The sequence below is a fragment of the Phyllobates terribilis genome, unplaced genomic scaffold (genome assembly GCF_046119375.1).
Source record: "Phyllobates terribilis strain yellow unplaced genomic scaffold, ASM4611937v1 Scaffold_3__8_contigs__length_932513732, whole genome shotgun sequence".
Lineage (NCBI taxonomy): Eukaryota > Metazoa > Chordata > Amphibia > Anura > Dendrobatidae > Phyllobates > Phyllobates terribilis.
In genome coordinates, this window is record NW_027362763.1 from 873,725,831 (window position 1) to 873,743,967 (window position 18,137).

Genomic DNA, 18,137 nt, shown 5'->3' on the forward strand with positions numbered 1-18,137 from the left:
AAGTGAACTCAAAACATGATGTATGCTCAGGCCTTTGGGGTATTTTATATGTACATCTGGTTAAGATGACAATCATATAACATGTAAGTAAAATAAAAACATATGGGTTACTTTTCCTGCTCCTCAATCTAATTACATAGCAAGCAGCAAATCTACTTTGTCAGGAACAATCTGGCAACATATGGCAGGAAAGCCTACAAAGCATAGACTTATCAGTGTCATTTATTAGTCTGTTGTGGTATCAGGTCTGGAGATTACACTTGTGATATGAATCATTATAACACTGGATTGTGACTTCCATCAGTTTTATGGAAAATCATCAGCTTTATGAAACTTGCATTTTAAAGAGGACCTCTCATGTGTTCCAAAAACTGAATTAAATGCCTTGTTAAAATCCTTCAACTTCCCTGATTATGCTAGTCTTTTCCTTTTTTGTGCTGTGACACTTCAATGCACAGACATTCACATTTGTTGCTTTTGGAGCATAGTATGAGAAATTTCTGCTTACAGTTCTACTAGACGTTTCTTCACAGTCTTCCAGGGGCATGTGTTTTCACGCCTTCCCTCCAGATGCCGCCAATCACAGCTTCGCGGCTGATCTATGAGTCTCAGATGCTGCTGAGCTGTGATTGGCAATGTGTGGGAGGGAGGAGTGATAGTACAAGGCCACAGAGAAGACTCTGAAGACACGTCCAGTTGGCCTGCAAAACAGGAATCTCACATACTGTGTTCCAAAAGCAATAGATGTGAATATCTCTGCAATGGAGTGTTGCAGCAAAAAATGCAAAAAAAAAAGCAGCAGAATCAGCGGAGCGCATATCTACATGCAATTTAACTCAATTTTTTTGACCAAGTGACAGGTCCTCTTTAAATAATGCACTCAGTTTTGTGCTTTTTCCTGATTGTGATCGCCACAACCTGTGACATCGTATGAAGTAACGAAAAACCTATATCGAAGGTTGTATGTAAAATGTCAGACCCCACTGTGGTAAAGCTCTCACAGAGGAAGACACAGGAAACAATGTCTCGGGTTAACTTCCTGCGGGTTTATTATATGGCATAAACCACGTCAGGGTTCCACAAAATAAACAAGTCCTCTCTGGGATAACGGGAAAACAAAAAGGTAAATTATAGCACAGTTCATAGGTGAGCGGGTTTCGCCCGCTTTCGGTATCACAAACAGTCCAGCAATGTCCTTTTGTGGAGCTCTCTGGCTTCTACTCACAGTTTGGAGACTTCCTCCTCCAGAACAGACCAGAAAAAGAAAAACAGAGACTGAGTATTTAACTTCTCGCAGACACACCCTTGAAGTGGAGATATGGTGAGTAGGCGTCCTGCCCATCTCTCACCTACTCACAAAGAACCAGACTCAAGATGGCTGTTTAACCTCTTCAGCACCTAACATGCTAAAGAAACTTCTAGCTTCAGTTCACTGAGGCTGGTAGCCGTAGTGAAACACATCTCCCCTCACGTACATACTTCACCAGTGACTCTGTCACACCACCTATTGGATATTACCACCATAGCCTAGCATTCTGCCATAACCCCAAGTTGTTACATCCAATCAGGGTGATTGACTATCCTAGGACAGTTTATTTGGTCAAGATAAGAGGTCTTAGCTTGTCCTAAAGCACCCATATTGTATAAAACATTTCTCTGGAAAATATCTGTACTGTCTGATCCCAGGTGTCAACTGCATTGTCCATGTCCATCATAGCCCTTTTCTCAAACAGGGCATCCCCTGTGCCGATATCACCAGCTTATTCCCTACCTGGTCTACATTACCTTCTTGATCAGATGCTTGATCACCCTTCATACTTTTATGTAGATTTATACGTGACTATTCCACATATCATTTCAGATTAACATATTTGTGATTGCTTTACTCTTATCATTGTACTTGTCATAATATAAATTGCTGAGAGTGTATGGAGTTTCTTATTCATTTTTTGCTGGATATATACATTGCTGTCAAGAATACAACACAAAAAATACTACATAGTTCTACTTGCAAAGCAGAAATTTACTAGCAATCATTGTCTTTAAACATTTGCAAATTTTTTAAAGATAATAGCCATAAAATGCCTATAACACAAACCTCGGAAAAGGAATTATAATAATACCTCTTCTTGAAAAAAATAAAACAAGTGGCAATTTAATTTGATATTTACAGTATATTTCTGCTGGTCCATGGTGCATTACAACAAATCAGCAACATTTATAGCCAGTTTATAGCAGTCAGTTATGAAAAGCTTTCTATATTTTATGGGACTAATAACAAATTGCAATAATAAGACATATGGGGAATGAAAAAAATTCACGTGAAATTCTTTTTCAATTTGTCCTCGCATTATTTGCTAGACCAATGGGACGTAAGCCCCAGATGTGCGGTAAGATTTTCTGTTATCATATACCTCACTTTTAAGACCTACATAATAAATGCTAATTATAGAAGAAATCAGCAATTAGGTGCTCTGGGTAGGAAAACATAAGAAATCCAGAGATATCTAGCCTTTTGGAATGAGTTTGCAGACCTTTACAGGTTGCCAGGTGGCATGAAAACCACTCTGTATGACCTCAACTTGCAACTGTGATTGAGAAGCCAACCGTTAGGTCTCCTATGGATCTTAAGAACGGTGGGGACTTAGCGTGTAGCTTTGGCAGTGTTTTAGTTACCCTCCCTTGTAGAAAAAAAGTGTTTTTTTTATGCTTTTCTGACATTTTTTAGTTTTCTTTCCCCAATCACCCAACTTTCTCATATGAGTTCAATAACCAAGTGCTTTAAAGGGAAACGGTCAGCAGGTTTTTGCTATGTAATCTGGGAGCAGCATGATGTAGGTTACATAGACCCTAGGCAGTTTCAATAAAATCAGTGTTTTATCAGCAGGAGATCATCACTACAGGACTAGGTGTCTCGTGCCTATTAGTCAACTGCTCTGTGTAACCCCTTCCCCACCACTAATAAGCAGCTTTCTGCCAATGTAAAGTGTACACTAAGCTGCGCATCAGTTGTGTGGGTGCTGTTATACAGAGCTCAGCATTCAGAGTACTAGTAGATCTGCAGCAGAGAAAACTGTGATTCTATCAAAATAACAGCATGCAGACCAGCAGGTGACACATCGCGGGAATCAGGATCTCAACCCCTAAGTAATGCTGCTCTCAGATTACATCACAAAAACCTGGTGATAGATCCCCTTTAAATATAAAGGCCCATAATTCCTGATAGCAAATTCTGTCTTCACATCAGTGCAGCAAGCAGTCATCACTCAATTAAATCTTTCCTAGTACTCTGCATCTGGTGTAGTTAAACTGATTTATTTACTTACTATCCAAGAATAATCTTCAAGTTGGAGACCTTCATAGTAAAAAACACTTTACTTAAAGAAAACTAAGTAATTACATTCCAGTGAATCTTTCAATAGGATTTTACCCCACAAACTATTTAGATGCACATTTATCTGTTGCTAAGATAAGTCCAGCAATAGCTTGAGCTAAACAGTCAGTTACCTCCATTACCAAGAAATCGATCTTTGAATCAATATGCAAATGAGGCTGAAGTGCTCTGGCTGCGTAGAAGCACTTCCTGAGCCTCTGTCACTTTGGCTCTATTCTTCGCCCAGTGCCGCCTCTTCCTGCTTTCCTGACAGCATCTCTGCTTTGTGACTTCAAGTAAATAAGATGTGAGACAAGCAGGTTGGAGTGACAGGCTTCAGATCTACCATAGCCCTTCAGCATCATTTTCATACTGAATCAAAAGCCAATTTTCAAAGTAAAGGAGGAAAGGACAGCTGAGCTAAAAGAATAGCTGGACTTGTCTTTGCAAGAGCTACATATGCAAATAGTTTGGGGGGGTGTGAAATCCTGCTGACGATTTCCCTATAATGTTAACATACTTACCATGAGCAAGGTTGATAGCCCCTCTAATTATTTCCTTGAGTGTTGGAATGTCACTTTCCCAGCCATTTTTCTGAGTATCGCATTTATGAGCCTTTGTCAGGAACTGTAAAGCCTTATAAAGGAAAGAGATTGGTAGATATTAAAATGACACTATGGCATATTACATCTTTTAAGAAGCCGTCATCTATAATGACAATATCAATTATTTTCCATAAAAGCAGCTGCGCACAGTTTAATACAAACCATCCTGGACATTCAAGAACAACAAAGTGTATGACTTGGACAGAAATACATTTATAAGGCCATCATGTAATACAACAATTCCCCTATAAGTGCTGCTGCAGAGAAAATGAGCAACCAAGAGCAACTCAGACCCGCAGTGATCGACGGATGTCAAATTAAAATCTCAAAACAGACAACCATTTTTAATAAAAAAGAAGTCCGAGGTGAAACAATAAACAAGAAGCGGGGCTTTTTCTGAGTTTAGACACAGACAAGTGTTACAATAGGCTCTTCTCAGCTTTGCTAAATGGCCACAAAGGCTCACGGAAAGAAGCACGCATGGAAAGCCATGTTCCAGCTCACTGATCAGCCTTTGGGTGGCCATTATTTCAACATTATTTGGAAATTCTACAGGACTGATAAACAGAGGAGGGAAATGACACACAACTCAGCCCCACGACGTTTTTGGATAGACCTAACTGAAAAACATACTGTAAGTCTGTTAGATTTAGAAAAATATCCCTTACTCCTAGCATACGATGTGATCACATTATAGCACTGGCTAGATCAGTCTTCTGATTCTGTTCCTATACTGTATTTGTACTTTTAATGGCTTTCACCTTTTATACATTGCACAGCCTATGAAAAATATATGAAGACTGAAGCAGAGTTAAATCGAAATTGCCTCCTACAGCTGTACGACAGATGTTTAAAAGTATAAGCTCAACATAGAGAGATTTATAAGTGTGCTTCTGAAAAAAAAATAGTCTAGACGGAAAGATATGATCCAGATATGATCAACAATTGCAGCTAATCAGAACAATTCTAGGCTCAGAATATGGATCATTCAAAAAATGCGTCTTGGAGATCAGTGAGGAAATAAATGTCATAATGCAGGTTATCCAGACATGTGCACTAACCATTGGCTTAAGCCCCAGTTATGTTCACAATTCTGCAGTCTGGACAATACAAGAGGTGATACCTGCTAGCAATGAGCCCCAGAAAAAGGGATTTTACTAGGTAGAGAAAAGAAAATCCTAATTTAATGTAAATGTGTAGTAGACACACATAACATAGGATGTTACCTTCTCATTCTCTTCAGCTTTTTCACTATCCCCATTCCCGTAAAGTTTGGCATATGCTTTCCAAATCTCAGCATCACTAGAGTCCCGTGCTGTTATTCTTCCAAACAGCTCCTGTAGCTTGGTCTTCAGGTTACTGGTGGACTCTCCTTTACGATCCTCAATTCCTTCCACCACTGCTCTGACCAAAACCTTCAGGACCTATAGAAAATGAAGGAGATTCACAGCTTTAGTCTGAGATCAATGATGTTCTCACTAGGTGACCTAAAGAAGAATTACAAGTTTTAGAATTTACTATGAGGACATTTAAACTGTCAGCTCTTATAGGCAGGGACTGCTTTCCTTCCATCTCATTGTATGTTCATACTTTTCGATTACTCGTTGTTTTACTTGTAAGTTATTTACCAACTGTAAAGTGTTGTGAAATCTGTTAGAGCCATATAAAAATTATGTTTTTTTGTTTTACAAAATAAATATTTATCATGAAAATTCTTAACTGAAAGGGTATAGGGAAAGCATATACAGTACAGACCAAAAGTTTGGACACACCTTCTCATTTAAAGATTTTTCTGTATTTTCATAACTATGAAAATTGTACATTCACACTGAAGGCATCAAAACTATGAATTAACACATGTGGAATTATATACTTAACAAAAAAGTGTGAAACAGCTGAAAATATGTCTTATATTCTAGGTTCTTCAAAGTAGCCACCTTTTGCTTTGATGACTGCTTTGCACACTCTTGGCATTCTGCTTGCACAGAATTTTTAAAACAATTAAACTCATGAAATAGGTCTGAACAGAAATGATGGTACTCCTAACTTAATATTTTGTTGAACAACCTTTTGAGGCAATCACTGCAATCAAACGATTCCTGTAACTGTCAATGAGACTTCTGCACCTCTCGACAGGTATTTTGGCCACTCCTCATGAGCAAACTGCTCCAGTTGTCTCGTGTTTGAAGGTTGCCTTTTACAGACGGCATGTTTCAGGTCTTTCCAAAGATGCTCAATAGGATTTAGGTCAGGGCACATAGAAGGCCACTTCAGAATAGTCCAATGTTTTCCTCTTAGCAATTCTTCGGTGTTTTTAGCTGCGTGTTTTGTGTCATTATCCTGTTGCAAGACCCATGACCTGTGACTGAGACCAAGCTTTCTGACACTGGGCAGCACATTTCTCTCTAGAATACTTAATAGCCTTGAGATTTCATTGTACCCTGCACAGCTTCAAGACACCCTTTGCCAGATGCAGCAAAGCAGCCCCAGAGCATAACAGAGCCTCCTCCATGTTTCACAGTAGGGACAGTGTTCTTTTCTTGATATGCTTAATTTTTCCATCTGTGAACATACAGTCATGGCCAAAAGTGTAGCGCCGGCGTCCCTGCCCTCTGCCAGGCAGGGACGCTGTTCCCCTCACCTCCCTGCTCCGTGCCCGGCATCCTCCTCCCGCTCTGCTGGCAGCGCGCGCTCCTTCCCGGCCACTGTGCTTAGGGCGCGCGCTCTCCCTCCCTCTTAAAGGGGCCGCGCGCCGTCCTAAGGAGTCCCCGGCCAATGGCCGGAGGACTTCACCATATATAAGGCACCTCCTCCAAAATGGAGGTGCCCGAGCAATGTTGTTGCACTGTTCACTACTCTGCTTCAGCCCTCAGGTCCCGTTGCCAGTTACCTGCCAGTTACCTGCCAGATTCCTGCCTGATTATCTGCTACCTGCCTGCTAGTCTGAGGTCCGACGGTCTGTCTTACTACTCCTGTCAGTCTGTCTAAGGACCAGCCTGCCCGCTCACCTGGGAGCGCACATCAGCCACCTGCCTGCTTGCCTGAGGTCCGACGGTCTGCCTTCCAACTCCTGTCAGTCTGTCTATGGACCAGCTTGCCCGCTCACCTGGGAGCACACACCAGCTACCTGCCTGCTAGTCTACCTGGAGGCTCCGCCGTCACGTGCTGTGACCACCTGCCTGTCCAGTGACTCCTGCTCGCTCACCTGGGAGCGCTCATCTGCTGCCTGTCTGCTAGCCTACCTGGAGGCTCTGCCGTCACGTGCTGTGACCACCCGCCTGTCCAGAGACTTCTGCCCGCTCACCTGGGAGCGCTCATCTGCCGCCTGTCTGTTGGTCCTCCTGGAGGCTCCGCCGTCACATGCTGTGACCACCCGTTCATCCAGAGACTCTCGCCTGCTCACCTGGGAGCTCACGTCTATCATCAGCCGCCACAGGTCGTACCAACCCTTTACCTAGAGACTGCCCCGGTCACTTGCCGTGACCATCTGCCCGTTCATCCAGAGACTGCCCCGGTCACTTGCCGTGACCATCTGCCCGTTCATTCAGAGACTGCCCCGGTCACTTGCCGTGACCATCAGCCCGTTCATCCAGAGACTGCCCCGGTCACTTGCTGTGACCTCCAGCCCGTTCACTCAGAGACTGTCCCGGTCACCTGCTGTGACCTCCTGCCCGTCTTCCCTGGTCGCCACCCGCTCCCTTACAAGGACTGCCCCCTTGTATAGTAGCTCAGAGGTTCCGCCTCCCAGACCCGTTACAGTTTGCTCGGGCCATGGAACCCGGTGGCACCCAAGCTCCCTCGCTCTCGGACCTGTGTCATGAACTGTCCCGTCAAAGGTCCCAACAGGAGTCCATCCTGGGTCACCTGCGGAATGTCAATACTCACCTGGACACTCTGACTGCTCCACCAGCAACCTCCGCCAGTGCCATGTCTCGCAATCCGGCAGCTCCACTGCCCACTAATACCATGGTATCCTACCCCGGACCCCGGCTTTCTGCACCTCCTCGCTTCGGAGGCGACTCCGCCCAGGCTCGGGGCTTCATAAATCAGTGCACCCTGCACTTTGAACTATTGTCCCACCAGTTTAACTCCGACCGGGCCAAAATTGCATTCATCATGTCCCATCTCACCGGGGAGGCCCTGGCCTGGCTAAATCCTCTATGGGAGAGAGGAGACCCCTGGTGTCCAACTTGCCTGCTTTTCTCACGGCTTTCCGGAAAGTCTTCGACGAACCCGGACGGAAGACCTCATCCGCATCATCACTGCTACGCCTCCGTCAGGGAAGTCTCACCGTGGGCCAATATGCCATACGGTTCCGTACCCTTGCCTCGGAGCTGGCCTGGGATAGCGACGCTCTGGTATCCGTCTTCTGGGAGGGTCTGTCCGGCCGTATTAAAGATGAACTTGCCGGTCGGGACATTCCTACCACTCTCGATGACCTAATAACTCTTGCCACCCGGATTGACCTACGGTTCTAGGAGCGTGCCAAAGAGGTCACCCGTGAGAGGAGGTTACCATGTCTAGCTCCTACTTTTCAGAAACCCGTCACTCCCTCTGTCTCTACCCAGGTACACTCTCCTGAGTCTATGCAGGTCGACCAGACCAAGATGGTCAAGACCCGTCAGGACTTACGCCGTGCCGAGGGGAGCTGCTTCTACTGTGGCAGTAAGGAGCACCGGATCCGTGCCTGCCCGGAGAGGTCGGGAAACGCCTGTGTCTAGGTTTGCTCAGAGAGGTCAACCTAGACAAGAATAAATCCTTTCCATCTCTGCTGCTGTCAGTCTCAATCGTCTGCGGGGAGAACCGTTATTTCGAACTAGCCCAACTTGACTCTGGAACAGCCGGGAATCTTATTTCACAGTCCCTGGTAGAGAAATACCGCATCCCCACCAAACCTCTGGCTGTACCCTTGTCTGTTGCTGCCGTGGATGGGGGCCTCTTACCACGCCCCATCCAACTCATCACCGAATCCATTACTCTGCAGGTGGGAATGCTGCATTCTGAGAGTATCTCCTTTCATGTTCTGCCTGGACTCTCTCACGCCCTCTTGCTAGGCCTACCTTGGCTCCAGAGACATGCACCCGTGCTTGACTGGCAGACCGGAGAAGTCCTTCGCTGGGGACAGGACTGCCATAAGACCTGTCTGGTTCCCGTCCATCCCGTCCGTCCTTCTCCTACCCCAGCTAATCTACCTGGACTTCCGATTCCTTATTGGTCTTATGCTGATGTCTTTAATAAAAAGGAAGCAGAGACACTGCCTCCTCATAGACCATACGACTGCCCTATCGACCTGTTACCTGGTACTACTCCTCCCCGTGGGCGTATTTATCCTTTATCCGCTGCTGAGACCCGGTCGATGTCCGAGTATATTGAGGAGAATCTGGCCAGGGGATTCATCCGGAAATCTACCTCCCCGGCGGGAGCAGGCTTCTTTTTCGTCAAAAAGAAGGACGGCTCTCTCCGTCCCTGTATAGACTATAGAGGCCTTAACCAGATCACGGTGAAGAATAAGTACCCCCTTCCGCTCATTCCGGAGTTATTTGATCGTCTGAGGGGGGCTAGAATCTTCACCAAACTGGACCTCCGTGGGGCGTACAACCTGGTTCGTATCCGTCAGGGGGATGAATGGATGACGGCATTCAACACCCGGGACGGCCACTATGAATATCTGGTAATGCCCTTTGGTCTCTGTAACGCTCCTGCCGTCTTTCAAGAGTTGGTCAATGACATCTTCCGGGAGCTTCTCTACTCCTGCGTAGTGGTGTACCTGGACGACATCTTGGTCTTCTCTCCGGATCTCCAGACTCACCAGAGGGACGTTCGTCAGGTCCTGCTCAGGCTCAGGCAGAATCACCTCTTCGCTAAATACGAGAAGTGCCTCTTTGAGCAGACCTCGCTTCCATTTTTGGGCTACATTATTTCTCAGACCGGCCTACGAATGGATCCAGTGAAACTGTCTGCCATCGAGAAATGGCCCCGACCGGAGGGGTTGAAGGCCATTCAGCGATTCCTGGTCTTCGCCAACTACTACCGCCTCTTCATACCACACTTCTCTTCCCGGACTGCCCCAATTTCCGCGCTCACCCGTAAGGGTACTAATCCCAAAGAGTGGCCGCCCGAAGCAGAGGAGGCCTTTCTTTCCCTAAAACAGGCCTTCTCTTCCGCCCCGGTGCTGCATCGCCCGGACGGCAACAAGCAGTTCTTCCTGGAAGTTGACGCCTCCTCCTCTGGAGCCGGAGCGGTACTTACTCAAAAATCATCTTCCGGGAGAATGGTAACTTGTGGCTTCTTCTCCAAACTCTTCTCCTCTTCTGAGCGCAACTATTCCATAGGAGACCGAGAGTTATTGGCCATCAAACTGGCATTGGAGGAGTGGCGTTACCTACTCGAGGGGGCTCTTCACCCGGTAATAATTTACACTGACCACAAGAACTTGGCTTACCTCCAGCATGCCCAGAGACTTAACCTGCGCCAAGCCCGGTGGTCCTTGTTTTTTGCTCGCTTTGATTTTGTTCTTCATTTTCGCCCGGCTGACAAAAACGTCAAAGCAGATGCCTTGTCCCGATCCTTTCTGGTGTCCGATCTCGAGGAGGAACCTAAACATATCATCGATCCCGCCAGAGTAATGCAGGTGGCTCCCGTGAGCCTAAATCGTCTCCCTCCCGGTAAGACGTTCGTATCAGTACCTGATCGGGAGAAGATCCTACACTGGGGTCATTCGTCTAAACTAGCTGGCCACGCCGGTCAGAAAAAGACCCTCCAGCTTATTGCCCGGCACTACTGGTGGCCTACCCTGCACAAGGACGTAATAGACTTTGTTTCTGCCTGTGTGTCCTGCGCCCGCAACAAAATCCCGAGACACCTGCCAGCCGGTCGCCTTCTTCCGCTTCCTGTGCCTGCTGCCCCCTGGCAGCATATTGCTATGGACTTCATAACTGATCTCCCCGTCTCTGCCGGTTGTACGGTCATTTGGGTGGTCGCTGACCGCTTTTCCAAGATGGCTCACTTTATTCCCCTGCCTGGTCTCCCGTCTGCACCCGAGCTGGCTAAAGACTTTATCCGCCACATCTTCCGTCTTCATGGCCTGCCCCTCCACATCGTGTCGGATCGTGGGGTACAGTTCACCTCACGTTTCTGGAGAGCCACTTGTAAACTGCTAGACGTCACCCTGGACTTTTCTTCCGCTTACCACCCACAGTCCAATGGTCAAGTGGAGCGGATCAATCAGAACCTGACCAGTTACCTCCGGCACTTTGTTAATGCCCATCATTCTGACTGGGTGGATCTCCTACCATGGGCCGAGTTCTCCTATAACAATCACGAGAGCGAATCCTCCTCCAAATCCCCGTTTTTTGTAGTCTTCGGTCAGCATCCTCGGATTCCTTTTCCTGTCTCCACCTCTGTGGACAACCCGGCTGCGGAATCTCTCGTTAGCAAATTTTCCTCCATTTGGGAGAGTACCCGATCCGCACTCCTTCAGTCGTCCGAACGGATGAAAAGACACGCTGACAAAAAACGCCTGGATCCTCCACAATTTCGTCCTGGAGATAAAGTCTGGCTCTCATCTAAATATGTCCGACTCAAGATACCTTCTTACAAGTTAGGGCCTCGGTTCATCGGTCCTCTGGAGGTCATCAGTCAGATCAACCCGGTGTCCTATAAATTAAAACTCCCGGCCAACTTACGGATCCCTAACTCCTTCCATGTATCTCTCCTCAAACCTGTGGTACTTAACTCTTTTTCCAAGTCTACAGGTACGCCTCCTGCTCCGGTTTCTGCTGAGGACGAGTTTGAGGTAGAGAACATTCTTGCCACCAAAAGGGTAAGAGGAAAGACCTTTTTTCTAGTAGATTGGAGGGGGTTTGGTCCTGAGGAGAGAACGTGGGAGCCCCGGGAGAACATCCATGCCCCTCTTATCCTAGCTAAATTTCTGTCTGGCCTAAAAAAGGGGGGGCCTAAAGGGGGGGGTACTGTAGCGCCGGCGTCCCTGCCCTCTGCCAGGCAGGGACGCTGTTCCCCTCACCTCCCTGCTCCGTGCCCGGCGTCCTCCTCCCGCTCTGCTGGCAGCGCGCGCTCCTTCCCGGCCACTGTGCTTAGGGCGCGCGCGCGCACTCTCCCTCCCTCTTAAAGGGGCCGCGCGCGCCGTCCTAAGGAGTCCCCGGCCAATGGCCGGAGGACTTCACCATATATAAGGCACCTCCTCCAAAATGGAGGTGCCCGAGCAATGTTGTTGCTGTTATGTTCTGCTACCAAAGCTAAGGAAAGAGAGGAGATCTGTCCCTACTATAAGACTCAGCTGAATCCCTACGATGTAACAGGGAACCTGATCCTGCGATCAGACCTGCTAAAGTCCTAATCTAGTCTGTACGGAGACCTATAGATTTGGGGAGGGAATCCCTACAAGTACTAAGGACTGGGAGGAATATGGGACACCTCCTAACAGAAATAGTAGCAGACAGACGAACAAACAAAATAGATAGAACATAGAGGTCCGTAGACCAAGCAAACTAACAGAGTTAGATACAGAGCACAGGCTAGCTAGAAAGTAGATATACAATGAAGTCCAGCAAAGCCAGAAGGGCGGAGCAGGATTAAATAGGCCAACAAGGTCATGTGACCAGCAAAGGAAAAAAAAACCTAACAGCAAGGTTCTAACAGTACCCCCCCTTCTAAGAGGATCCTCCGGATCCCCTAGGACCAGGCTTATCAGGAAATCTCCTGTGAAACGCTCTGATAAGTCTGGACGCGGAAACATCATCTGACCTCACCCAAGAGTTATCCTCGGGTCCGAAACCTTTCCAGGCCACAAGATACTGCAAACTACCTCTATACCGTCTAGAGTCAAGGATGCGAGAAATTTCATATTCCCCGTCCTCCACCACCGGAGGAACAGAGGCAGAGGCGTCACCATCCGACACAACAGCTTTTTTTAACAGAGAGACATGAAAGACCGGATTAATTCTCCAGGAGGTAGGAACCTCCAACCTAACAGCAGATTGGTTGACAACCTGAAGCACCTTAAAGGGCCCTACAAACTTGGGACCCAATTTCTTAGAAGGAATCCTCAACCGCAGATTCCTAGAGGACAACCAAACCATGTCACCAACAGCGAACAAAACCTCCTGTCGTTTCCTATCAAAGTAGTCTTTAGATTTTCTGTTGGCCTCCTGAAGATTACCACGCACATCCGTCCAAACTCTTTCCAAATCACCGGAAAAATTCTCCTCCTCAGGCACGGCAGATCCCAACTTGGAGAACGACCCAAACGACGGATGTCTCCCAGAACAACAAAAAAAAGGCGAACAACCAGCAGAAGAAGATGTATGATTGTTCAGAGCAAATTCGGCAAGTGGCAGAAACTCAGACCACCCCTCTTGATTGTCTGCCACAAAACAACGCAAGAACTGCTCAACATCCTGGTTTTTCCTTTCTGTCTGGCCATTAGATTCAGGATGATATCCGGACGAAAACGACAAATGAATTCCCAACCTGTCACAAAAGGCACGCCAAAAACGAGCCACGAACTGAGGACCCCTATCAGAAACAATGTCAGTAGGAACGCCATGAAGTCTGACAATTTCCTTGACAAAGGCCTTAGCGAGAGTTTTAGCGCAGGGCAGTTTGACGAAGGGAACCAAGTGACACATCTTGCTAAAACGGTCCACGACCACACAGATGACAGTAAAACCCTCAGAGGGGGGAAGGTCAGTTATAAAGTCCATAGCCAAATGTGTCCAAGGAGCACTGGGGACCTCCAAAGGACAAAGCAACCCCGCAGCAGGAGTATGTGAGGACTTAGATCTAGCACATATAGTACATTGGCGCACCCACTTAATGACTTCCTTCTGCCATCCAGGCCACCAAAAACTGCGACCCACCAGTCTCTTGGTCTCAGAGATTCCGGGATGACCTGCCAACCGAGATTCGTGACACTCAACAAACAAATCTCTCCTAAAGGTCCCAGGCACAAACAACCTCCCATGAGGAGTGTTAGATGGGGCATTCTCCTGAGCTTTAAGAATCTCATCTTCCAAAACGGAGTCTAAAGCAGCTATCACAACACCTTCTTGTAAAATGTTTTCCTCTTTCTCAGCACCGACTATGGGAGAAAAACTGCGAGACAAGGCATCCGCCTTAACATTCTTAGTACCAGGGATGTAAGTAACGGAGAAATTAAACCGCGAGAAAAACAGTGCCCACCTAGCCTGACGGGCATTCAGGCGCTTGGCAGCGTCAAGATATATCAGATTTTTATGATCCGTAAGAACCTGAACGGGAAATTCCGCACCTTCCAAGAAGTGGCGCCAGTGTTCAAATGCGAGTTTAATAGCCAATAATTCCCGATTACCAATATCGTAATTCAATTCAGTCTCCGAAAATTTTTTTGAAAAAAATGCACAGGGATGTAATCCATCCCCGTTATCCTGAGACAATACTGCGCCAACCCCCACAGAGGAAGCATCAACCTCAACCAAAAACGGCCTAGTAACATCAGGCTGCATAAGGATGGGAGCAGAGGTGAACCTCTCCTTGAGATACACAAAAGCTTCAATGGCCTCAGAAGACCACTGAACCGCATCAGCACCTTTCCTGGTGAGATCAGTCAGAGGTTTGACAATACTAGAAAAATTTTTTATGAATTTTCTATAGTAATTGGCGAAACCCAAAAACCTCTGTATCGATTTCAAACCAATAGGCCTAGGCCATTCCTGCACAGCCTGAACCTTAACCGGATCCATCTCAAAACCTTTGCTGGAGATAATGTAGCCCAAAAAACTAATTCTCTGTACAGCGAACTCACATTTCTCCAGCTTAGCAAAAAGCGAATTGTCCATTAATAACTGTAATACCTCACGCACGCTCCGCCAATGAGACTCCAGATCTGGCGAATAAATCAAAATGTCATCCAAATACACAACCACATTTTTACCGATCAAAGGTCTAAGGATGTCATTAATCAGATTCTGAAAAAATGCAGGAGCATTAGTAAGACCAAAAGGCATAACCAGATTCTCAAAATGACCCACAGGAGTGTTAAAAGCAGTCTTCCATTCATCACCCTCCTTCATGCGCAACAGATTGTATGCCCCCTTAAGGTCAATTTTAGAGAACCACTTGGCCCCCAATAACTGGTTAAACAGATCAGGAATCAATGGCAGTGGGTAAGGATTGCGTACCGTAATTTTGTTAATCTCACGAAAATCCAGACAAGGACGTAAACCGCCGTCCTTTTTTTTTACAAAAAAAAATCCAACCGCCACAGGAGACTTAGAGGGCCTAATGTGACCGGCGGCCAAACTTGTCTGTATGTATTCCTCCAAAGCCTTCCTCTCAGGAATAGTAAGGTTAAATAAACGACTTTTAGGAAGAGTCGCTCCAGGGACAAATTCAATAGAACAATCATAGTCTCTATGGGGAGGCAAAACCTGCGATTCTTTCTCAGAAAAAACTCTCCAAAAATCCTGAATAGGAACAGGCAATTCTCCCCTATCCAAAGCTGCAATACGCCCGTTACAACACTTGTCATAACATTTATGGCTCCAGGATTTAATTTCACTGGTAGACCAATCCAGTACAGGATTGTGCAATTTTAACCAGGGCAATCCCAATATTACTGGAGAAGGCAAGTTATTCAACACTACCAAATCCAATTTCTCATGGTGAACACCATTAATAGTGAGAGGAAATTCACTGACCTTGAGAGTAATATTCTTCAAAGGGGAGCCATCCACAGAAACCACAGCAATGGGGGATGATAAAGGTTCAGGTTTTAAATTGAGTTTTTCCACGAATCCCCCATCAATAACATTCAGTGTAGACCCGCAATCAACAAACACCCGAAATTCCATTAATTTTTCCTGAGCAATCGTGGAAGCAGCTAAAAATATACCCTTGGAATTTAAACAGGCAATACGGGCGTGACTGACCATTTTTTTTTCTTTCTTCATACGAAGCTCACAGCCTTTAATCAAATGACCAGATTTCCCGCAATAGAAACACAAGCCTTCTGAAAAACGACGGTGTTTTTCTTGAGAGCGAGGTGCCACCGATCCAATCTCCATCGGTTCACCACTGTTAGTACACACATTATCATAACCAGAAACTGACATAGCAGAGGATTTGCTCTCATTAACCCTAGCACGCAGTCTTCTATCCACCCGTATAGCTAATTGCATAGCCTGTTGCAAATCTTCAGGTGTAGGATAAGCAATTAGCAGGTCTTTAACCTTTTCACTGAGCCCAGCAAGAAATAGACTTTTCAGAGCAGAATCATTCCACCCTGTTTGAGTGGACCAACGACGAAAATGTGTACAATATTTTTCCATATTACCTGATCCTTGTTTTAAACGTCTCAACTCAGTCTCAGCTGATGCCACACGGTCAGGATCATCATATAATAGTCCTAAAGCAGAAAAAAAAACTATCCACTGATCTGAAGCATGTATCACTAGGTTGCAAAGAAAAGGCCCACTCCTGAGGCTCTTTGCGCAAAAGTGACATTATGAACCCTACGCGCTGGGATTCATCCCCAGAGGACTTGGGTCTCAAACGAAAATACAATAAGCAAGCATTTTTAAATGAAAAAAATTCTCGATGTTCACCAAAAAATAAATCCGGCAAACATACCTTAGGCTCCAAGAAATATGCTCCAGGACAGTTACTCACGTGCTGACGGAGCTCGGCCACTTCCAGAGAGAGTCCCTGCAGGTGTTTAGCCAAATCCTGAACCGACACCATGATGGAACAAAAAAAAAATCTTTCCTTAGAGAATTTACAGGCTGGACTTACTGTTATGTTCTGCTACCAAAGCTAAGGAAAGAGAGGAGATCTGTCCCTACTATAAGACTCAGCTGAATCCCTACGATGTAACAGGGAACCTGATCCTGCGATCAGACCTGCTAAAGTCCTAATCTAGTCTGTACGGAGACCTATAGATTTGGGGAGGGAATCCCTACAAGTACTAAGGACTGGGAGGAATATGGGACACCTCCTAACAGAAATAGTAGCAGACAGACGAACAAACAAAATAGATAGAACATAGAGGTCCGTAGACCAAGCAAACTAACAGAGTTAGATACAGAGCACAGGCTAGCTAGAAAGTAGATATACAATGAAGTCCAGCAAAGCCAGAAGGGCGGAGCAGGATTAAATAGGCCAACAAGGTCATGTGACCAGCAAAGGAAAAAAAAACCTAACAGCAAGGTTCTAACAGTTGCACTGTTCACTACTCTGCTTCAGCCCTCAGGTCCCGTTGCCAGTTACCTGCCAGTTACCTGCCAGATTCCTGCCTGATTATCTGCTACCTGCCTGCTAGTCTGAGGTCCGACGGTCTGTCTTACTACTCCTGTCAGTCTGTCTAAGGACCAGCCTGCCCGCTCACCTGGGAGCGCACATCAGCCACCTGCCTGCTTGCCTGAGGTCCGACGGTCTGCCTTCCAACTCCTGTCAGTCTGTCTATGGACCAGCTTGCCCGCTCACCTGGGAGCACACACCAGCTACCTGCCTGCTAGTCTACCTGGAGGCTCCGCCGTCACGTGCTGTGACCACCTGCCTGTCCAGTGACTCCTGCTCGCTCACCTGGGAGCGCTCATCTGCTGCCTGTCTGCTAGCCTACCTGGAGGCTCTGCCGTCACGTGCTGTGACCACCCGCCTGTCCAGAGACTTCTGCCCGCTCACCTGGGAGCGCTTATCTGCCGCCTGTCTGTTGGTCCTCCTGGAGGCTCCGCCGTCACATGCTGTGACCACCCGTTCATCCAGAGACTCTCGCCTGCTCACCTGGGAGCTCACGTCTATCATCAGCCGCCACAGGTCGTACCAACCCTTTACCTAGAGACTGCCCCGGTCACTTGCCGTGACCATCTGCCCGTTCATTCAGAGACTGCCCCGGTCACTTGCCGTGACCATCAGCCCGTTCATCCAGAGACTGCCCCGGTCACTTGCTGTGACCTCCAGCCCGTTCACTCAGAGACTGTCCCGGTCACCTGCTGTGACCTCCTGCCCGTCTTCCCTGGTCGCCACCCGCTCCCTTACAAGGACTGCCCCCTTGTATAGTAGCTCAGAGGTTCCGCCTCCCAGACCCGTTACAAAAAGTATTGACAATGAGACAAATAGTAATTTTTCCAAAGTTTACTGCTTCATTTTCTGTAACGGCAATTTGC

At 46.8% G+C, this 18,137-nt stretch overlaps 1 protein-coding gene across 1 annotated transcript in view; it reads right to left on the reverse strand.

The window, feature by feature from the left end:
* Positions 1–18,137, reverse strand: part of TTC27 (tetratricopeptide repeat domain 27) — a 552,249-nt gene that overhangs the window by 28,329 nt on the left and 505,783 nt on the right. Inside the window, exons 18-19 of the mRNA XM_073672636.1 lie at positions 5,205–5,402; positions 3,898–4,009 (exon numbers count right to left, since the gene is read on the reverse strand). Of these exons, the coding sequence (XP_073528737.1) occupies positions 3,898–4,009; positions 5,205–5,402 (310 nt within the window). The remainder of the gene's footprint in view (positions 1–3,897; positions 4,010–5,204; positions 5,403–18,137) is intronic.